At 41.8% G+C, this 23,832-nt stretch overlaps 1 protein-coding gene across 2 annotated transcripts in view; it reads left to right on the top strand.

Annotated features, from left to right (window-relative positions):
- usp43a (ubiquitin specific peptidase 43a) overlaps positions 1-23,832 on the top strand; it is a 429,860-nt gene that overhangs the window by 246,234 nt on the left and 159,794 nt on the right. For both annotated transcript variants that reach the window (XM_070857604.1, XM_070857603.1), the window contains exons 5-6: positions 16,657-16,792; positions 17,616-17,763. In XM_070857604.1, coding sequence (XP_070713705.1) covers positions 16,657-16,792; positions 17,616-17,763 — 284 coding nt within the window. The remainder of the gene's footprint in view (positions 1-16,656; positions 16,793-17,615; positions 17,764-23,832) is intronic.

Raw genomic sequence — 23,832 nt, 5'->3', positions numbered from 1 at the left:
ATAACTCACCTGTGAAGCGCCTTGGGATGTTTTATCATGTTAAAGGTGCTATATAAAAGGAAGTTGTTGTTGTTGAGGAACCGACCTGAGTAAGACTTGAATTGACTGCTGGTTGCTGCAGCTGAGTAATGATGGATTAATGTGTCCATGGGCGCCTGAACTCTCTGTCACCCACATCCAATTCCACAAATTCCCATTCCCCTATCAACTTGATTCTTGCCAACACTGGGGGAACCGTAGCATAGTAGTAATGTTACTGGACTAGTAATCCAGAGACCTGGACTAATAATCTGGAGACGTGGGTTCAAATCCCACCATGGCAGCTGGAGAATTTAAATTCAGTCAAATAAACGGGACTAAAAAGCTAATATCAGTAATGATGACCATGAAACTTACCGGATTGTCGTTAAAACCCATCTGGTTCACTAATGTCCTTTTAGGGAAGGAAATCTTCCACCCTTACCTGATCTGGCATATATATGACTCCAGACCCACAGCAATGTAGTTGATGCTTAACTGCCCTCTGAAATGGCCTAGCAAGCCACTCATGGGCAAGTAGGGATGGGCAATAAATGTGGGCCTTGCCAGCTATGCCCACATCCAGTGAATGAATAAAAAAAAAACGCATAGGCTCCCTGTCCTTCAGCATATTGATTTTAAAATCCTCATCCTCGTCTTCAAAACCCTCCTTGTTTTTACTAATTCCTACCTGTGCAATATCTACCAGCATTGCAACCTTGCCCACAGCCTCCTCTCTTCCAACACTGGTCGATGGCATGTTCCTCCCCACTTCATTGGCTGTAAAGCGCTTTGAGACATCTGATGGTCGTGAAAGGCACTATATAAATGCAAGTCTGTCTTTCTTTCATCCAATCTACCACTGGTAGCAGAGCTTTCAACTAAATGGGGCCGACACTCTGGAATTCCCCTCCTAAATTCCTTCAGTTCATTGCATCCCCTCACTGTCACAAATCTTGTTAAAACCTACCTCTTTGATTATATTTGCAGTCATCTGCCCAAGTGCTCTGTAACTGAAGCACCGTAGAATGTTGCACTATATAAATAATAGTTTTTTAACGGTTGCAACTTTTGCATGCCAAGGGCCACCAGTTGTATTTTAAAGAAACCTTGATGAACTCAAAATCTGCACTAGGTGTGTACCGAAGAAAGTTACGATCTTGTTATGCAGTTTTAAAAAAGAAAAATAATTCTGGGAATGTGGATATCGCTGGCAGGGCCAGGAGTTATTGCCCATCCCAAGTTGCCTGAGATGGTGGTGGACCAACTGAGTGACTTGCTAGGCCACTTCATAGGGCAGTTAAGAGTAAGTCACGTTGGAGAGGAACTAAAGTCACATGTAGGCAAGCGTGGATCGGGACGGTAGGTTGGAAACGAGTGAACCCGTTAGTCCAACAGCTTCATGGTCACTTTTACTAAAACCGGCTTTTTATTTCCTGATTTTTTTTAAAAAACCTAATTCAAATGTTCAAACATAGAAATTAGGTGCAGGAGTAGGCCATTCGGCCCTTGGAGCCTGCACCACCATTCAATAAGATCATGGCTGATCATTCAACCTCAGTACCCCTTTCCTGCTTTTTCTCCATACTCCTTGATCCCTTTAGCCGTAAGGGCCATATCTAACTCCCTTTTGAATATATCAAATGAACTGGCCTCAACAACTTTCTGCGGTAGAGAATTCCACAGCTTAACAACTCTGAGTGAAGAAGTTTCCCTTCATCTCAGTCCTAAATGGCTTACCCCTTAGCCTTAGACTGTGACCCCTGCTTCTGGACTTCCCCAGCATCGGGAACATTCTTCCTGCCTCTAACCTGTCCAATCCTGTCAGAATTTTATGTTTCTATGAGATCCCCTCTCATTCTTCTAAACTCCAGTGAATACAAACCCAGTCGATCCATACTCTCCTCATATGTCAGTCCTACCATCCCTGGAATCAGTCTGGTGAACCTTCGCTGCACTCCCTCAATAGCAAGAACGTCCTTCCTCAGATTAGGAGACCAAAACTAACACAATATTCCAGATGTGGCCTCACCAAGGCCCTGTACAACTGCATTAAGACCTCCCTGCTCCTGTACTCAAATCCTCTAGCTATGAAGGCCAACATGCCATTTGCCGCTTTCACCGCCTGCTGAACCTGCTTGCCAACTTTCAGTGACTAATGTACCATGACACCCAGATCTCGTTGCACCTCCTCTTTTCCTAATCTGTCACCATTCAGATCATCTGCCTTCCTGTTTTTGCCACCAAAGTGGATAACCTCACATTTATCCACATTATACTGCATCTGCCATGCATTTGCCCACTCACCTAACTTGTCCAAGTCACCCTGCAGCCTCTTAGCATCCTCCTCACAGCTCACATCGCCACCTAGCTTAGTGTCATCTGCAAACTTGGAGATATTACATTCAATTCCTTTAGCTAAATCATTAATGTATATTGTAAATAGCTGAGTACTGAGCACTGAGCCCTGCGGCACCCCACTAGTCACTGCCTGTCATTCTGAAAAGGACCCATTTATTCTGACTCTCTGCTTCCTGTCTGCCAATCAGTTCTCTATCCACGTCAATACATTACCCCCAATACCATGAGCTTTAATTTTGCACATTAATCTCTTGTATAGGACTTTGTCAAAGGTCTTTTGAAATTCCAAATACACCACATTCACTGGTTCTCCCTTGTCCACTCTACTAGTTACATCCACAAAAAAAATTCTCGAAGATTTGTCGAGCATGATTTCCCTTTCATAAATCCATGCTGACTTGGACTGATCCTGTCACTGCTTTCCAAATGTGCTGCTATTACATCTTTAATAATCGATTACAACATTTTCCCCACCACCGTTGTCAGGCTAACCGGTCTATAATTCCCAGTTTTCTCTTTTTTTTTTTAAAGTGATACATTAGCTACCCTCCAGTCCATAGAAACTGTCTTGGTGCGATTTGAACTCACGTTCACTGAATTTTTAGCCCAGACTTCTGGATTACCAGTCCAGTAACAACCACTTTACTCCTGTAACCTTAAGCAGATTGCAGAAGAATTTTACTGTATTCTGCCCTTGGTCCCAAACTGCCTAAAGTAATTAAAATATCTTTTGCAGCCTCAGCCCCACAGGACCAACACATTGAACCGAGAACTGTCTCCGTTCTCTAAGACTCAGCACATTCTCCTGAAGTCTTCATTTTTTTGTTGTTGCTCAGAAACCAAGATGACGGGTGAAGGCCCCAAGGCTGAAGCGGGTAAAAGAAAATATGCGATAAATCAAGAATTAATGCTTGGATGACACCAAGCTTCAGTTTTGGAAGCCTGGTGATTGCAGGAGAAAGGGAAGTCTGAGGGAGATGAGGTGTGCTAGTTATGAGATCCTGGGGAAGAAATGAGTTTGAGTAGGAAACTATGTTGAGTCATGGATTTTAATAAAACAAGGGAGGAGGAAATATGTGTTGGAAAGCTATTTATAAATGTAAAGGAATAAAAAGGGAACGTTTGGACTTTCCCAAAGCCTCAATTGAGAGAATAATTGGGGTAAATTTTCATCATCACTACCTGGGCGATAATTTGGCTGAGTTTGAGAACCCAAGTGATTTTTATTCCATTGATTTCAATCAATGATTATAATGGGATCCACTCTGCCAGATTATCATGAAGGCCACGATTATGATGATGTGCCCAACGAGAATGATTGAGGTGGAGAGAGAGGGACTTGTTTATTTGATGGGAGTATTCTGTGAGTGTGAGAGAAATGCTGGAAGAGCAGCATTAGATTTGAAAGCAATATTCAAATATTGTATTCAAACCTAATAAGGCCCTTCTACATTTAAGTTTTGTAGAGGTTTAAGAATTGGGGAAAAAGAAGTGTTTGGTATAAAAGAGAAAACCACATTTATTGGAAGCAGTTTTAGCAATGAAATTAGATTGTTTTATGAAATAATCTATCCAAGGAAGATGTCTCTCAGAACATTACATTGCAACAGCTGGCACCTCTCTGCTGGCATCAGCACTTTTTAATTAATTTTAAAATTATATTTAGAAATTTTGGCTTTCAAAATGGCAATCTTGATAAAGAAAAATAAATGGTTTCCTCTGTTTTTTTGGTATGAGAGCTCCCATTGAGTGACCATGGCTTACATGGTAATTTAATATCTATTCTAAATGTTAAAAAAATCTATACTTTGATATGACTAATTACACTTAAAACAATTCCCACTGGAGTGAGTAGTTAAAATAATAGGAAGAGAGCAGAGGGTATGCCTTGCTTTAAAGTGTGCTTTTTGCACTGTCAGTGGAATTCTGTGATAATACAGCTGAATATCTTGGCAGTTTTTTTCTGCGACATATTTCCCATCTGCAGTGATAGGGCAGTCACTTGCTTCAATTCAATGCGAGGTTTGCTTTCAGTATTGCACCGATCTAATCTCAAAATTCAGTTTGCATTTTTGTAATGCTCCATCCAAAAAATGCGTCGGACACTGGTTACCAATGAGAGGAAGAAACTGTAGTTATTGAGCTGCTCGAGGACTGCTTTTGATGTAGCATGTCAGATTAGATACATCATTTTGTGAATAAAACCTGAAATGATCTGTAGCCTAATGCCAGGGGTCATCTAAGTTCCAGAAATCCAATTATCGGAGTTGACCGGTTGATGAGGATTGGCACCAGGTACTGTTGAACACAAGTGCTGGAATTTGGAAGAACATGTGCTGAAGATCTATGAGGGAAGTAATGCAAAACATTCAATCAAAGTGATCACCGGAGAAACACTGAAGAAAGCTGGTGTTCACCTGTATTACAATAGTACATGCATTTCATCGTAACTCATTCCACATTAAGGGCCCAAATTTGGCCAGGAGTTGCTCTTTTTTTTTTGGAGCAACTTGATTTTTTGGAGTATCTTAAAAATCCCCATTTTGCATATTCAATTTGCGTCAGTGTAAGTGAGTTAGTTAAGATTTTTTTTAGTTTAATTTTTTTCCAACGAGGCATTACCAGCCACCTATGCTTGTTTTGGCCAATTAAGCCAGTTTGGACAGCTAATAGTTTCTCCAAACTAACTTAGGCCAGCGTATGTGGTCACTTGTGGCCCACACGGAAAACCCTTGTGGAGAGTTAAGAAATCAACGCAGGTAGCCAGAGATTGACAGTGTGTGGGGGGCGGGGGGGTGGGGGGGAGGTGGTAGAAGACCTTGCAAAGCACTGAACACCTTCACAACTAATACAGATCTTGTACTATAACTTTTGCATAATTTATACATTCCACTATATAAAGCTTGGGATTTAAAAAAAAATTGACCTAAGTCATGATTACTACCAAAACAAAAGCCACAACCAGATATTTGCTGGTACTGAGACCAAACCTAAGGAAAGTTTTCTCTGGTCATTCTCACCTCTTAACAACCAGTTGCATTGTGCCTTTGACAGAGACTTTTTCTAAATCATTTAAAGAAACTCCTCCTCCTCCTCCTCCTCCCTCCGCCCTCCCATAAAAACTCTTCACTCTTCCCGTCCCTTCCCCCCGCTACCCCACTCCCCGTCCCTTCTCCCCGCTCCCCTCCCCGTCCCTTCCCCCTGCTCCCCCCCTCCTTCCTTGCCCCGCCCCTTCCCTGTCGCTTCCCCTTTGCCCCGCCCCTTCCCCCCTTGCCCCTTGCCTCTTTCCCCCTCCCCCCCCCCCAATCAAAAGTCTCCCCGCACCAACTTGTTTCTTGTAGCCCTCAGCACGGGAAGGCAGCGGCCGGTCTGTGCGGCAGGCCACTCGGCCAGGGATAGGGGTAGTGAACATCAGGTGTCCCTTCGGCCAGGGATAGGGGCGGCGAGCATCGGGTCTGACTCACAGCCTGCAGGACATGCTGGGAGGGCGAGGAGCTACTGCACATGTGTGCAGCTGCCGGCACTGTTTGCGGCACAGGGCTGTAGCTCCGCCCTCCACTCTGAGAAACGCCACCCCAGGACCCGGGAAACAGCAGAGGGGCCAGAATTGTTCTTTTGCGTCGTTTTGAGTGCACAAAGTCGGCGCATCTCGGGAGAGTCCGCCGGAAAAAGGGGTTGGGGAATGCAGTGGGATGTTTCTGAAAGATGTGATGAAATACTATATAACGTGGAGGCTTTCTTATATAATGCTCAGAGGCAAATGACTAATGTGTTTGATTGGGCAGACAGCTGAATAGAGAGATAAAGAAAAGTATCAGGAAAAGAGGTTTTAAAAATGTTGTGACGGGCTCAGGAATGGATTGGGTTCAATTTAAATGACAGCTAACAACAGGAGGAGGCTCTATTAATAGCCCCATTCTCAATGATGGTGCAACCTCGCATGCAAGTGCAAAAAACCAGGCTGAAGTGTTTTCAACCATCTGAAGTCAGAAGTACCGAGTGGATGATCCTTCTCTGCCTCTTCCTGAGATTCCCAATGTTACACTTGCCAATCTTCAGCCAAAAGCAAAATACTGCAGATGCCGGAAATCTGAAATAAAACCAGAAAATGCTGTAAATACTCAGCAGGTCAGGCAACATCTGAGAGAGAGAGAGAGAGAGACAGAGTGTTTCAGGTGATGACCTTTCACCAGCCAGTGATGGAAAGAGTCGTTAAGTGTGCTATCAAGCACCCCTTACTCACCAATAATCTACTGACCAATAGCCTGCTCACCAATATTCTGATTCGGTTCCGCCAGAACCTCTCGGCCCCAGACCTCATTACAGCCTTGGTCCAAACGTGGATACAAGAGCTTAATTCCAGAGGTGAGGTGAGAGTGACTGCTCTTGACAGCATTTGTGTATGTGTAGTACCACAGAGTCTTAGTAGAATTGAAGTCAATGGGGGTAAGAGGAGAAACTCTCCAGTGGCTGGAGTCATACCGAGCTTTAAAGCAAGATGGTTGTGGCCATTACAGGTCAATGATCTCAGCCCCAGTACATCACTGCAGGAGTTCCTCAGGACAGCATCCTAAACTCAATCATCTTTAGTTGCTTCATCAATGAATTTCCCTCCATCATAAGGTCAGAATTGGGACAGTTCACTGATGATTGCAAAGTATTCAGCTCCATTTGCAATTGCTCAGATAATGAAGCAGTCAGTGCCCATATGCAGCAAAACCAGGCTTGGACTGATAAGTGGCAAATAACATTCACGCCACACTCCATGTGTAAGACCAACAAGAGAGATCATAACCACATTCCCTTGACATTCAATGGCATCACCATTATCGAGTCTCCCATCATCACCATCCTGGGGGATTCATCATTGACCGGAAACTGAATCGGACCAGCCACACAGGTCAGAGGCTGTGTATTCTTTGGCAAATTGCTCACCTCCTGATTCTCCAAAGCGGCTCTGTCACCTACAAGGTACGTCAGGAATGTGACGGAATACTTTCAACGTTCTTGGATGGCTGCAGGTCCAACAATACTCAAGAAGCTCAACACTCCCCAGGACAAAGTAGTACCCTTGATTAGCACCTCATCCACCAACTTGAACATCAACTCTCTCCACAATTGGCATACTGTAGCTGCAGTGTTTCCTCTCGACAGGATGCACTGCAGCAACTCGCCACGGCTTCTTCAGCAGCATCTCCCAAACCCGTGATCTCCACCACCTAGAAGGACAAGGGCAGCATGGGAACACCATTATCTCCACATCAAACACCATCCTGGCTCGCATATATGTCGTCATTCCTTCATTGTTGCTGAGTCAAAATTATGGAACTCCCTCCCTGACAGCACCGTGGGAGTATCTTCGCAGCGGATAAAGAAGGCGAGTCACCACTATGTTCTCGAGGGCAACTAGGATAGGCAAAACATCTTGACCAGACAGCAATGCCCACACCCCGGCAATGAATACATTTTTTAAAAAGCTGACATTTGCTAATATTGAAATGAAGGGAGCACGTTGTAAAAGCTAATTTTAAAGATGCATTAACAGACATTAACCTTTATTTCTGTTTGTACGATACTTTCAATATTTTCATTTTAAAATGAGTTAGGTCATTATAGTCTGCGTTTGCAAATAAATTAGCTTGTCAATAAAAAAAAAAATGAAGTGTCCTTTTAAATGGACATTTTTCATTAAGGTAAAGTAATGTGTGGGTGGTGATGGGAGGGGAGGTGGTTGAAGAGATGGAAGAATGTAATCAGGGACAGATTGGCTATTGTGTGTATCATAAAATAAAATAACTTTGTGAAGCTTGATGCTGCATGCTTGGTTCAATGGACAGTTGCTGGGTACACAGTTTTGGACGCCTGGAGCTACTGCACATGCGCGCCCACTTTAGCGCGCATATGCAGAGGTCCCGGCACTGTTTTCAGCGCAGGGACCTAGCTCCGCCCCCCCCACAGTTCGTGCTGCGCCGCGCCCGACTCCAGAGGACCAGCTGGGAGCCGGAGAATCTGTAAGTTTTTTTTTTTAGGCGCACTTTGTGGCGCGAAAATCGGGCGTCCCCGAAACTTGGGCCCACTGAGAGGAGTTACTGAAATGTTATTTTACAACATTAACAAAATGCAGGAAAGGGCTGAAGGTGTGTACACTTCAGATGTATGAAATGATCCATTTTCTTCATTTGCCGCAGCTCTTGCACTCCTTGACAAAGGACAATTATGAATGAAAAGTAAGCCGTAGCAATATCTGAAGATGTTAGTCCAATATCATGTCCTAGAGAAAATAATTGTTTTTCGTATAAAGTGTTCTATATCCATTTGCAATATTTTTAATAGACCATTTTGGCATAGTGTCATCCATACATTTTACGTGTGTTGATTGTTAGGCTGTGGAATTCATTCTTGCGTTATTTTCCATTGTACTTTAATTTAAGGGGACGTCCAATTATATGCCTGCAGGTTCCCCTCTATCATGGCAGATAATCGAAGTTTCACTCGATCATATTGCAGGCTAGAGTTCACCATTAATTCTGCCCTCTAATAGGACAACTTCGCTATTAAATTGCGCACCATTTTACTGGATAATAAAACAAGCCATTTTTCAGATTTTTTAAAAAACTGCAGGGAACAATGAATGGGAGAGATGGACTGGTTTGGCAGTGCAATGTACTATATTGGCAATTAAAGTGATTTCATTTAGCTCAGGGTGACTTGAATAGTGTTGGCCTGTGAGGCTCCTCAGCTTCACTTGATGCTTGGTCAGACAAATTGAACGCGCCTTTCCTGGATGGAAGAAAATGCAGGAAGGTCGGGAAATAGTTACCCTGGTGTAGAATTCCAGTATACCAATTCTGTTTCTCTGGTAGTGAATTGTTGATCTAAGTCTAAACTGTTCCCCATGTCTTCTGGTGCTTTTACTCACATTATGATCCTTCCAGTGACAAATATTACCTGGAGATGATGCAGCAGCACATTATAGAACTCTGATCAATTTTTATGTAGTTTCCATGTAATTAATTTTATCATGTATTTTATATCTGTGGTATTTACATTTTTGCAGATCTAATAATTTAACGAAAGAAAAGAAAGACTTGCATTTATATAGCGCCTTTCATGACCACTGGATGTCTCAAAGCGCTTTACAGCTAAAGTAGTACTTTTTGGAGTGTAGTCACTCTTGTAATGTAGGAAGCGCGGCAGCCAATTTGTGCACAGCAAGCTCCCACAAACAGCAATGTGATAATGGTCAGATTATCTGTGTTTTTTTTTGTTATGTTGATTGAGGGATAAATATTGGCCAGGACACCGGGGCTAACTCCCCTGCTGCTCTTAATAGTGGCGTGGGATCCTTTACGTCCACTTGAGAGCAGACGGCGCCTCGGTTTAACGACTCATCTGAAAGAAGGCACCTCCACCAGTGCAGCACTCCCTCAGCACTGCACTGGAGTGTCGGCCGAGATTTTTTTTTTTGAGCTCGAGTGGGACTTGAATCCACAACCTCTGACTCGAGGCGAGAGTGCTACCCACTAAGCCACAGCTAACACCAAGGAGAATATCAATTAATGGTATATCTTAAATTCTCTGATCTTTTTTGATTTATTAATTTATAAAACTTAAAATAAAATGTTCCCTTTCCCATTGTTGGTAATTTTTTCCCGATTGTTTCTATTGGCTGGGAAATTGAGTTGTGGCCAGAAGCCCTTCTCTCATGGCTGATTTCCTGTTGACTGAATGTTCTGCTGTATGTTTAGAACTGTTTTTCACATTGTCTAAAATCATTTGCTTGTCGATGCGTTGGGCAGCAAACCAAGTCAAATTCAGACTTGAGTTGGGGAGCAATTAAACCTTGTCCATTTTACAGGTGTAAAACAGGTGCAACAAGGCTCAATTTCGGGAACCAACATCCTGTGCGCAAAGGACATCTGAAAAATGTTGGGCCTGAAATCGGCTCGGCCGATTTTTTTTTTTTGTGGTGGCCACCTAAAACAGTAGTGAGGTCCCTTCCATGTGTAAATGAGATGTCAATGCCTGTTTTAGGTCCCCTCACTGAAATCGGGCAGCAATGAGCGGGACGGGTGGCGGGCCTGCCCCACTCAGGACTCCTCATCGACTACTGTGGCCACCGACTGAAAGCAAATTTTGATGAAAACCATGCTGTGGAGCCAGGAGTGTCCCCCGATTCCACAGTTAGAAAAAAAGACTTAGATTTATGTAACGCCTTTCACGACGCCTTTCGTGTCTCAAAGCACTTTACAGCCAATTAAGTACTTTTGAATTGTAGTCACTGTTGTAATGTAGGAAACGCGGCAGCCAATTTGCATACAGCAAGCTCCCACAAACAGCAAAGTGACAATGGCCATGTTATCTGTTTTAATGTTGATTGAGGGATAAAGGCCAGGGCACAGGGGATAACTCCCCTGCTCTTCTTTGAATAGTGCCAAGGGTTCTTTTACGTCCACCTGTGAGAACAGATGGGGTCTCATCCAAAAAACGTGCCTCCGACAGTGCAGCACTCCCTCAGCTGGAGGCTCAGTGGGTAGCACTCGCGCCACTGAGTCAGAACCCACAACCTTCTGACTCAGTGGCGCGAGTGCTACCCACTGAGCCACAGCTGACACAGTTGTAGCAATTCCCCTCACCATCCCCTCATCCGTTTCCTGCCCAACACCCCTCCTGGGACTTGGCTTCGGTCTGCTGAAGGCAAGGCAAGCGGCCTGACATTGGTGCCCTTCAAATGTGCAAGCTGCCGGCGCCTGCTGCTTCTCTAGAGGCAGTTCAGGCATTTGAACAGCATCAAATGTCAATGAGGCCAGGTGCCCAATTTCGGGTTGGCCTTGGGCTTCTTGATTGAGTCACCGCTACTGGCGCTGTGCAGAGTGTGGGCCAGAAAACGGGTCCAGACAAATTTCTACCCCATGGTTTTCCAATTGAAAATACATTTTCTTAATACTGGTGGAATTTAGCTGTACAGAAACCTGGTTTTGATTGCATGCAGTCCAAGGAAACACAAGTTTGTTTTTGGAAATTTAACATGAAGGATGTACAGTAATGCAAGTTGAAAGGAAACCTGTTTTTATCATTACCATAAATTTGACTGCAAATATTTAATTGGGAAGATCACTTTAATACAAATGCATTGCTCTTTACAGCCCTGATTTAAAAATGTTTTCATTGGGAGTCGTTTGGGAATGGTGCTGTTACACTGTTATATTAATACAGGACCCTTAGCATAAAAGACCACTCCATGTGACACAACATTCCTCATACCTTTTTTTTTTCAAAATTGGTTCCAGTTGATTATGGACTGCTGATATTACTGTTAAACTTGACAAGAATTCTGAAAATCAATCACCCCTTCATTGAAAGCAGCTTATTGCGGATCAAAAGCGTTGTCATACTTTTAAGGATTGGTGTCTATATTTTTACAATTAATATTATGTAGATTCATGGTGGAAAAGATTCATACATTCTATTATACAGCAGAATGGTTGAGCTAGTTTTAAAAATGCATCAGCATTGTTGAGTCACAGGAAATGTCAAGAGTACTGAATTTTTTCCAACCTTTCACTAACAAATTCAATAGGGAATTGAGAAGCAAATTCTTTTCCCAAAGAGTGGTAAGAATGTGGAACGTGATCCCATAAGGAGTAGTTGCGGCAAATAGCATAGTTGCATTTATGGGGAAGCTGGATAAGCACATGAGGGAGCAGGAATAGATGGACATGCTGATCGGGTTAGATGAAAAGAGTGGGAGGAGGCTCGTGTGGAGCATAAACATGGCATCGACCACTTGGGCCGAATGGCCTGTTTCTGAGCTGTACACTCGATGTCACCTTCTTTCATTCCACAGTCACAGTTTTGTTTTGGGGGGACCACTGTCTTTTCCAGTATGGCCCTTTTGTTTCTTGCTTGCAAAGCCTCCAGGGTTATTTCTGCCTATGTGACAGTCCTACAGGAATGCATGTAACCGTTAATGCTGTATTAATTAACTTGTTTTGAAGTTATTCCCTGCATTTGTATCCATTGTGCTATTTCAGAACTCAGAAATCACAGGAGTCTGGTAGGAGGGGGGAGGACATTGCGGGGCGTGGGGGATGATTCGGATATCATGGCGGGGTTGGAATTGGCTGATCTCGGTGAGGGGGTCGGGGGGGGCAGTGAGGGGAAGAGTCCAATTGCGTGCAGGTAAGCTTGTTGGGCCTGTCGGAAATACTCCTGGCCCACAGGCAGTGCAATAAAGGCACTTACTTCATGTATCCTTCTCACCTCCTTTTACCTGCTGGGGATCCCGAGAATCCCAGCCTCCTCGAGTTTAAAAATAAAAATGCTGTTAAAATGCAGGCACACAGCCTCCTTAAAATATTTCAGTGACCGACGCACCTTCTGAGAGTGGATTGGTCGCCCGCCCCCTAACCCATCGCCGTTAAAACCAGAAGTAGGCGGGTTGGGGTCGGGTTTGAGAGTTAAAAAATGTTTACACTTCAATGGATCGGAATATCGAACGGGCGAGTAACAGGCGACAGATGCGATACTACCCATTTTGCATTCCCGCCCATGTCGAACTTTGCCTCCATCATTAAAATGTAAATGATCAACACTTTTTCCAGAGGAGCATGTCCCCAGTTCCCCCCTCCCTTCCCCCCTCCCTTCCCCCAATAAATGCACCACCAATTCTGTACCTTCAACATTTGGATATTTCCCTTCAGATTTTGATATACTTTTGTATTTTCCTTCGATACAAGTCTGAAGCTATTGGCCAGCAATAGCTGGTTTTCTAGGTTGTTATGTATTGAGAAAGTAAACGTACTTAAATCTATTAATGATCTTCAGATGGCCAAACATGATTTATGATGTGCTTACAATTAAGTTAAAGATGAACAAATTGATTTAATCTTTTGAAACCATTAAAATCCATCAATCTCTCTCACACGGGGCCCCATGTTAGACAATTCATTTAAATCTCTTGAGTATTCGGTCTTTGATTACTCTCCCGGACATGGATAGCAGCCTTGTGATTGGAAACACAGGAATCTGATCGATTGGTTCATTGCTCAATCCTGATTCTATAATGCAAGTTCAAATTACCTAATGTCTGGCTGATGGATAATTTTTTAATGGTGCAGCCATTAATTGTGCAGTTAAATGTTTGTAAATGTCATAAACTCTAAATTGAGGGAGCCAGATTTAATTGAGGTTAAATAGGACATTTCATAACAGTGGTATCGCCAGCTCTAACATTTAAGGTTGCAGCTTGTACACGTGAAAATATGTGCGTAGAAATTGATGTGCAGTCAGGATACGAACATATTTAAAGATATAACCCAGGTTGCAGTGAGATATGATCAATATCTCTGTAACTGAGGTGCCTTGCAAGCAATAAAGTGACCCAATTGTACCATGGCCTAAGCTTTTTGATGATACTGACGACCACAACCCATTCATATGTTGAGAATGCAATTATAAAACTAAATTGGCCAACATTTTTTAAATGCTCACTGAATTCTTAAAGAATATGAACACAGCAAAATTTGAAGCTACAATTGGCAAGGGTTTAGGTGCAACATGCTTCATAATTACTGCTCATCTGTGTTTCTTTGGACTCAAAAAAAGAAACAACAGATAATGAAAGCATGTATATATGTGGATTGCTCTCGGTTTTTGTTTATTTCCCTGCTTTCCAACCCTCCTCTCTGCCAATTCAGTACTCAAACTTTCAATAATCACCTGCTCACCGCCCCTCCAGAAATGTTAAGAATTGCTGATGGAAGTTGGAGAAGAATAAGAATCTATCACTGGTATATACTGAGGATTTGGGAATGATTATCTGTGCTGAGAATGGTGCACATTATTGCAAGCTTTTTTGTAAGATCATGAGTACATGGGCATGAACAATTTACTTGAAAACTCCAAACCGTCGTGCTTCGGCTATACTGTAGAAAGCAATACTCTGCGATCACATTAATAATGAGTAATGCTGGCTATAAAGTATTGTAGGGAACTAGCAGCTTGGAAATGTTTCCAAAATGGCTAGTGGGGAAAAATTCATGCAGCAGAAAAAAGAATGCCTCAAACTTCCCCAATGTATTAATTGTTTTCGTTTTAAACTATTTTTTTAATAGTGCACACACAATGTGCAGTGGTCACACTCTAGTGCATAGCTGTATGTGTCATACCTGTTTTCACTGATGCGTTGCCACACCTTCTTTTGCTACAAAGCATCATAGTACAATTGTCAATAAAATATTATAGGATGTGTTTTATTTTCTTTCCAGTTTTTAATCATTTAATGTAAACAGTGGATGAAGAAAAAGTGTGCAGAAGCTTGATTGCTTATTCTGAAAATAGCCAGTTGCTTTCTTTGTTTTCAGGCTTACAACACTTACAGCACCATCTTCTGCTTGGTGCATTCAGTAACTCCCGAGTAAAATACCCACAGTTGTAAATGAGCACAATTGGAGATCACATGGAAATACATTGAAATTGTGATACAGAAACAGGCCATTCAGCCCAATCAGTCCAAGTCGGTGCTTATCTTGCACTTCAGCAAATAGTTTTAATCATCCATCCTGTTCCCATATCCCTTCAATCCTTAGTCCATTATCTCATCTAATCTTGACTGTTGACAGTTTCTGCCTCAACCAATAACCTGGAAGTAAATTCCACATCCTCACAACTCGGTGTGAAGACATTTCTTCTGTCCTGAGTTCTAAATCTCTTGGTTTAATCTTGGATTTATAGCCTCTTGTTCTTGACCCTTCAACTACTGGAAACAGTCTGCATTAGATGCTTCTATCTATCCTGTCCCATCCTTTTATAGTAAACACTTCTAGATATCAGCCGGTAATCAAGTTTAAAGACCCAATTTTTCTAAGTCTCTCAATATTTCATCACAGGCAGCATTCTAGTGAATCTGTGATGCACCCTCTCTAAAGCCTGAATATCGTTCCTGTGAAGCCCAAAACATCACATGTGCTCTAATTGCAGTCTTATTAAGGTTTTAAATAGGCACCTCATTAGATTTTCAGAGCTCTATCAACCTGAGGTGCTGCCTTTAATGTTCTGTGAACCTATACCCCCAAGTCTCTCTGTTCTTCCACAGCATCAAACCTACTTTGTAGTGAGTAGATGTTCCTGGTGCAGTCTTTGAACACCGTGTGTTTTCCTTTTTAAAAAGTATAATCTTTTCTGTAGGCTATTTTGCATTGCATTTAGATGCTTTCTAACCATCTGTGACCCCTGATTGTCGACTTTGTTTTCTCCCCAAACAGTGCATCTTTTACTTATCTTAGTTTCTTGCTGTCAAAATTATTTGCATTTAAATTTACATTTCAGCCATGTGGTGTTTTTTTTTCTTCGCCTCTGGTGAGCTATTTGTGTTTGTAGTACACTTTAAAATATTTCTAAGTGCGTTGGGGTAAGTTTTTCCTATCGGACATTGTTTGAGCTTCTCTATTCGACAAATTTTGATTGACAGTTACCAGTCACATGATGCAGATTAATATTGCATTGTTGTTCCTTGCTAGACTTTGTACATCGGGTTACCAACCTGTCAGGATTACAATTAGTCACCTGGACACTGCCACGAGCACCCCGGGAGAAAAATCAATGGGGCATTAAAAAAAGTCCCCCCCAGGTCTTCTTTGAAAGCTTTAGTTTATCGGTTATAACAATATTGAAGATGGGAAAATGGCTGTTTTGGTGGTGGGAGGTCATATGATAAAACTCCAGAAATACATCCAACCAGAGCTGGCAACCCTATTTGTACAGCACCTGCAATCTTGCAGTAGATCTCTACTGTGTAGGTGATTAAAGAAAGAAAGACAGACTTGCATTTATATAGCGCCTTTCACGACCACCGGACGTCTCAATGAAGTACTTTTGGAGTGTAGTCACTATTATAATGTGGGAAACGCGGCAGCCTATTTGTGCACAGCAAGCTCCCACAAAAACAATTATAAAGCTGTAGAGGCCTCTTGTTCCAATTTCAGAGAGTTTGTGATTCCATGGATCCTGAAGACAGGAGAGCAAAGGATCTCAGCTGTTGAGTTGTCCAGGCTAAAGGGTACTGAATTAGAACTCTTTATCCAAAATTCAGAAGCATCATGCCTCATCACTCTTGCAGATAACCTGTAATGTGCCTGAATTGGCAGTGCTTGATGGACTGAAAACCTAACCCATCAAATTCATCTTATGAATCATCTCAATGAAACAACGCTACAAAACTCTGTTGTGTGTATGCGCAATTAGCTTACATCATACATTATTTCTGTTTATTTTTAGGGCCTTGAATGTAACCTTGGTTTTCCAGTGTAAGAATCAAAGGTACTTAAGGATAGGCCTGGCAGTGCCACTCCTCGGAACTGTTGCTGCACTTCGAAAAATGGTGGCAGAGGAAGGCAAAATGACTCCAGATCAGGTACAGATGATATCTGAGCCTAATATAATTATTGAATTGTCTTAATGATTGTTAATCTTAACTATTTAATTATGCTTCAGTTAATAGGGATGTACATTCACAATCTTAATTACCATATCCCAGAATTAAAAATCTTACTTTCGCACATATGCCAATTGCAGATCATCTGAGAGTAGAGTTATGATTTTATTGCAATCGTTATGTCGTTCAACAAATGATTTTTATTTTTCATACACTCATTTTCAGTTCTGAAATTATTAGGACACTGATCTCATTGTTTATCGTTGGATATAGGAAGGGAGAATAATTGCATATCATTTTTGTCATGAAGTTAAGTGCAACTGAGAGGTTTCCATTAAACAGTGACATGTTTAGACAGATTGCAATGACTGGGAAACAAAGAAAAGTTTGCTAAACATTTTTAAGAACGATGTTGCCTCTTCATATTCCAGGGTTCAAACCACCCCCTTACCTTTATTATACCATCTTTGGGTATAAACACTGCAGGCCCTGGTTGCCACGGTTACAGAAGTATTTGCTTTGAGCCCTGTAATTTATTTAACAAGGAAGAATTAAAAATGGACAATGATGTCTACTCCTGAATCACAAGTAAGACAAGTCTTTGGCTATGTAAAGTATGGTTAGTCTTTGCCTAAAGTGGCCTTGTCATAGATCCCCACTGTTCAGAAACTTGTCCATTAGAAAATGGAGTACCCCTTCCCCCACAAATTCACAAATGATATTCACCGGTTAAAAACTGTTCTTTAAACCAACCTGAATTATCAGAAATCTTCTGAGCTCCACTTCTTTGTTATCTTTCCAGCTAATTTTAACGGAGATTTACGCAAATGGGTTTGAGCGTTCCTTCTCTGATGAGGAAGACTTGAACACAATTGGTGAAGGCGACTGTGTTTATGCATTTCAGGCTCCATTTGTCCGAGGCAACTGTGGTGGCCCTACACGACAGACAGGTGCGTGACATAATCGGAGTTCCTCAACTTCTGGTTTCTCTTTGATTTATGTTTAATGTATCCTAGTGAAAGTAGGACACAGTTTCTCACACACGCATGCCTAATTTGGTACAAAAATGGGTGGTGGAAGCATTAACTGAGTTTAGTCGACCTGCAACCTTCTGTACAAAATGCGAGCTTGCAGTGTTCTGGCACTGCTCTGCCCTGTTGCCAGCAACTGCACTTGCTCTCATCATGAATTGGTATCGTGTTTTTGGCAGCGGAGTACATACCCAAAGTCCAGAGCTGGGTATTTGTACGCTTAGCAACGATAACTCGCTGTCATTTACATCCGAAGGTATGCTGCAAATGAGCAGCAAGTGGAAAATGGGCTGTTAAGTGACTCTGTTGGAGAGGCAGTAGTGGCTCATTCCATGTTGTGCTTTGGCATGTATTTGATCATCTCATTTCAAACGCCTTATTGCAGCAGTTTAAAGTCTCCATCCCCATTGGGAATCCACAATTAGTGCTGCTGATCACTCACTATTTGGGACATTACTAATAAATGAGCAGTTTTACAGTTCGTGTATAGATTGATGCGGACATGATTTAGGCCAAATTTTCCACAGCACCTTCCCTACCGCCAGTGCATATCGGAAAATTGTGGTATTTCTCATCAGCAGCATGCACTTGTTAAATTACCCCTGTCATTTTGTTGCATTTCGTATTAATGTGTAATTTGGCTACGTACTGTGAAAGAACTGGCTGCAAATGCAGGCTTTCTGTTGTACTTGCAGCAGTGACACCCTGCTGACACTGCACTTCGTGTTCGATCTTTTCGAAGCCGAACATCTGTTGGGCACTGCAGTGTAAACAAAAAAGGCCACAATCTCCAATTTGAAAAAGCTTGCATTCAAAATTCATAAAATACACACTTCTTGTATCTGGAACTCCAATTTATTCAGGCGTGTCTTGTTGAGTAATTGGGGGCATGAAGTCAGGAGGATAAAGTGTTTGCTATGTGGAATAATCTTGAGGATAATTATATAAGGAGAGACTGGAAATATTTTGACTTAAGCATTGAAAGGAGTGACTGCCGTCACAGAGGAATGTAAGATGGTAAACGGTATGGGTAAGGTAGAGCTGTAAAGGTATTTCAGACTGAACTGAAAGTAAGTCTAGGGCTCACAGATTCAAATTTAGAACTTATAGAGAACAAAGGGTGGCCAACAGATAAACTAGGGAAGGCAAAAACTCGAGTATAATTTCCAAAACTATTTGATGACATGGAGACCAAAGGGTCATTCTAGGTAAATGGTCACCTTCACCACCAATATTTATTGTGTAATTTAAAGGGAACAAAAATTGTATAGTATGATGACCAAGGTTTCCCACAGCTCCCGGTTTTGAACACCTTGAGGTTTCCCATTTCTGTCGCAATTAAAGCAATTCTTGAAGCATTTTGTGGCGCTGTGGCTTTCCTATATAATTCTATAAAACTAGCTCAGTGAAGCCATGTTGCTGGTAAGTGCTTCAAAACATGTCACAATTACAGTACAAGTGAGTGGGAAGGCTTCGATGGGTGGCAACAGTATTTGCCATGTTTTTTGAACACCATTTTTATTTTTCATGCATCGCATTATAAACAGGGTCCTTAGAAATCTATAACATCAACAACTTGTGTGTATATATATATATATATATAAAGTGCTTTTAATGTTTTAAAAACATTCCACAGGAGCGTTATCAAACAAAATTTGACAGTGAGCTACTGAAGGAGATATTAGGGCAGATGGAGATAGGTATTAAGGAGCATCCTAAAGGAGAAAAGAGAGGTTTAGCGAAGGAATTCCAGAGCTTAGCACCTTGGCAGCTGAAGGCACGTCCACCAATTGTGGAGTGATTAAAATCGGGGATGCTCAAGAGGCCAGAATTGGAGGAGTGCAGAGTGTAGTAGGGCCGGAGGAGATTGCAGGCATCGGGAGGGGCGAGGCCATGGAGAGATTTGGAAACAAGGATGAGAATTTTAAAATCGAGGCATTGCTTAACTGGGAGCCAGTGTAGGTCAGCGAGTACAGAGGTGATGCATGAGTGGGACTTGGTGCGTGTTAGGACACAGGTAGTAGAGTTTTGGATGGCCTCATGTTTAAGAAGGGTAGAACGTGGGAGGCCAGCCAGGAGTGCATTGGCATAGTCAAGTCTAGAGGTAACAAAGGCATGGATGAAGGTTTCAACAGCAGAGGAGCCGAGACCGGGTCAGAGTCGGGTGATACTGAGGTGGAAATAGGTGGTCTTAGTGATGTCACCAGAAGGCCAATATCTGCAGCACACCCAAACAAATGCTGCAGTAAGAGAATATAGGTTCTTCAGCAGATCCACACAGGTTCTGCACATTACCATAAATACATATATGGCTTGACAAAAATGTAACCGCAGTTATTATTTATAAACAATCATAACTACAACCAGTTAATCTAACCATGGAATAGCAATTTTTATTTAAAAAATTTGAGCATAGAAATTAATATTGGTGATGCTAGAGCAGGGGTGGGCAATTCTTTGGGCTGGAGGGCCACTTAACCAGTTTTGATGAGCTGATGAGGGCTGCCCACTAATGTTCCCCCTCAGCAACAATGGTGCGGTCCCGCGCAGGCCGCTCCCCAGCTCATGCCACTGGAAGAGATGCTGCGCATGTGCGGCGGCGTAGTGATTGGCCGTCCAGAAAATTTAAAGGGACTGCGCGAAAATAAATTTAGAGGGAACATTGCATACACACAAACATTGCATTAACATAAATCAGGTGGTAGTCAGATGCTATCTTAAATACACAACATGTATTTGATACTGCTTAGAAATAAATCCAAGATAAAATTTGAAAATGTTATGGTATCTTGTGTTCTCTGTAAATCAGTGCTATGAAGTAGAACCGTGCCCTCTTTAGAGCCTGTGTCAGCATCAATTCCCCACCTCAGTCAACCTTATGCTCCTCTGCATAGATTACTAATATCGTCCCAATTGGTGCCAGATGAGAACTCCCTTGCCATCGGGAGGAAAAATTCAGCGCCTGTCACTTTCTTCGGTCATGATCTTATTGAATGGCAGAGTAAGCTCGAGGGGCCAAATGGCCTACTCCTGCTCCTATTTCTTATGTTCTTCAGTGATTTTTTTTCCAGGAGTGTTCAGTCCAAATTTGTTGTTCAAGGTGAATGTTCATCCTTATCCCATGAATGGCCATTAAAGGGCTCATTTAGAACTGAGATGATTTTCACAGTGAAAAGAAGAAATTGCAGCTGTTTTTCCTTATTGATGTTTCCCACATTACCACAGTGACTACACTCCAAAAGTACTTCAATGGCTGTAATGCGCTTTGTGATGTCTGGTGGCCGTGAAAGGTGCTATATAAATGCAAGTCTTTCTTTTCTTTTTTCCTGGTGTTCAAACCTATATTTCAACTGGTTCAGAAAGTAACTATGTAAATTATCAAAGAATATGGACAAAAGGCAGGTAAATGGAGTTGAGGTATAGATGAGCCATGATTTAATAGCATGGCAGAACAGGCTCAAGGTGCTGAATGGCCTATTCTTGTTCCCATGTTCCTAAATGTTTCAAATATGATATTTGCCTGCAGTCGCAATAACATTTTCATACATTTCACAGTTCGTTGTGTTGCTAAGATACCAATTTGTTTCAACTCGTATGTCATACTATCTTCTACTGTTGGTTTAAAATACATCAAATGAACCTTGGGTGGATCCTAATAGAAAACTGGTACAGCGCATTGTTGAATTTTTGGTACAGTGTCACCACAAGTTTAGCTGCCGTGCTCCTCTAACTCCTTGGCACCCTTGCAGAAGCATCTTTCCATGCGTACTTTGGAAGCAGAGTGTGCACAGACCCCATTTTTGAAGCCATTTCTGGTGTAAAGGGTAATTGTGCATTGAGCACGGTTAAAAAGCCTGACCCTCGAGATTTCACAGGAATGTGCGTTGATGAAAGGAAGTGATAGAGTGACTGTTGTGCCAAATCAACAAGCCTTTTTAGAAGAATATGTGTGCTGCTTTCAAACTTCAAATAAACAAGAAGCTTCCGTAGGTAATGGAGCAAAGCGGGATGAAGAGGCTAGTTATACACAAAGTAATTTATTTCACTCTGAGACTTAGTTCAAAGAAAAAAACATAGCTCTGAAGCAGAAATAAAATTCCATTGCAGAACAAATAATACGCCACATGGGTAGTTCAAAATTTAAGTATAAAAACATATTTTAAGTGCAGATATTTGAAATTCTAATCACTTTTCATTTTATCTAACTGTCTGTCTAAAGCCTGATATTTATTTTCATGAATGTTTAACAAAAGGGATACAAATTCATCCCAAATGATATATACTCGAGAATGGCACACTGCCAGCAACATAGCACGAATCTGCTGTTGGCTCATGTCTCTGTTGAAAATGAAACCAGATCGTTGGAAGTTAGGGTTACAGCATTCTAGGCTTGATGCTACTTTTGATTATACTACCTTTCTTCATTCCATTCTGGGGAAAGTGACCTTAGTGCACCATTCTCCTCAGTTTAAATTTGTCTTTGCACCCCAATCTCCTTAGTTCGTCTAGGCTCCCCTGTGCAGTGTGGGAGGCCAGATTGCAAGGGAGCATCTGACGTGTGAAACTGGGGGGAAAGTTTCCGCTCGGTTGCGCTGATTTTTTTCCGGTGTGATTCGCCCAAAATTGCCGTAATTGGCGCAAAAGATGACGGAATTTCAAGCGCAAATCCAGTGCAAATCGAGTTTCCGTGATCTTTTGCGCGAGTTTAAAAAACATTGCACGAGATGCTGGCCTCCCCCCCCCTCCATCACAAGTTAACATGCAGGTACAGCAAGCAATTAGGAAAGCAAATGGTATGTTAGCCTTTATTACAAAGGGATTGGAGTATAAGAGTAAAGAAGTCTCACTACAATTGTACAGGGCTTTAATGAGATCACACCTGGAGTACTGTGTACAATTTTGGTCTCCTTACCTGAGGAAGGACATACATGCCTTAGAAGTGGGTGCAACAAAGGTTCACGAGACTGATGAAGAGATTGCATAGACTAGACCTGTTTTCCCTAGAGTTTCGAAGAATGAGAGGTGATCTCATTGAAACACATGCAATTCTTACAAGGTTTGACAGGGTAGGTGCTGGGAGGATGTTTTCCCTGGCTGAGGAGTCTAGAACCAGGGGTCACTGTCTCCGAATAAGGGGTTGGCCATTTAGGACTGAGATGAGGAGAAATTTCTATACTTAGAGGGTTGTGAATCGTTGGAATTCTCTATCCCAGAGAGTGGGGGATGCTCAGTCGTTGAGTATATTCAAGACAGAGATTTTTGGATACTTGGAATCAAGGAATTTGGGGATAGTGCGGGAAGGTGGAGTTGAGGTAGAAGATCAGCCATGATCTTATTGAGTGGCAGATCTGACAAAAGTGCCAAATGGCCAACTCCTGCTTCTATTTCTTACGTTCTGATGTTCCATGGATCAAGATATTTATTGCAAATTATAATATCTTAATGGTGGCTGTGACTGTTGTAGATTGTCCTTGTATTTCATTTTCATTCATTTATTGTAATTTACTAATTAAGTCTTTCTGCAAAATCAAAATGTTTACTATGATTGTATGGAACTGTTTTGCTTGGAGGCACATTTTAAGTTCCAGTATCTGTTGGTTGGTGTTTTCTGATGACCCATTTGATATATCTGTTGACAGTTGAGAACTGTGTTGTTTCTGTACTTGATAAATCCACAATTTTATAAGAAATAGGTGTGTTTTTTTTCTCTCTCTCAAATATTTGTGAACTTTGATGGGAAGTGTTAAGTAACCTGGGTGGATTTCCTGTTTATTGCCCACTTCTTTGATTTTGCAGCTTGTGATTGTTTGCAGAACTATTTTTGGAGAAGCCTGAAAAATACATCAAAACCTACCCTGCCCATTGTTCAAAGTTGCCAAAAATTCATCTTTTAAGAGTTAAAGGGAAAAAAAATAGACATTAAATAAAATTTAGTGTAAGCTGGTTTTTATACTTGACTTTGCTTAATTTATGTTGACTTTTATCTTA

The sequence above is a fragment of the Pristiophorus japonicus genome, chromosome 16 (assembly GCF_044704955.1).
Source record: "Pristiophorus japonicus isolate sPriJap1 chromosome 16, sPriJap1.hap1, whole genome shotgun sequence".
NCBI classification, from domain to species: Eukaryota; Metazoa; Chordata; class Chondrichthyes; family Pristiophoridae; genus Pristiophorus; species Pristiophorus japonicus.
This window is presented reverse-complemented; position numbering and strand designations above follow the sequence as displayed.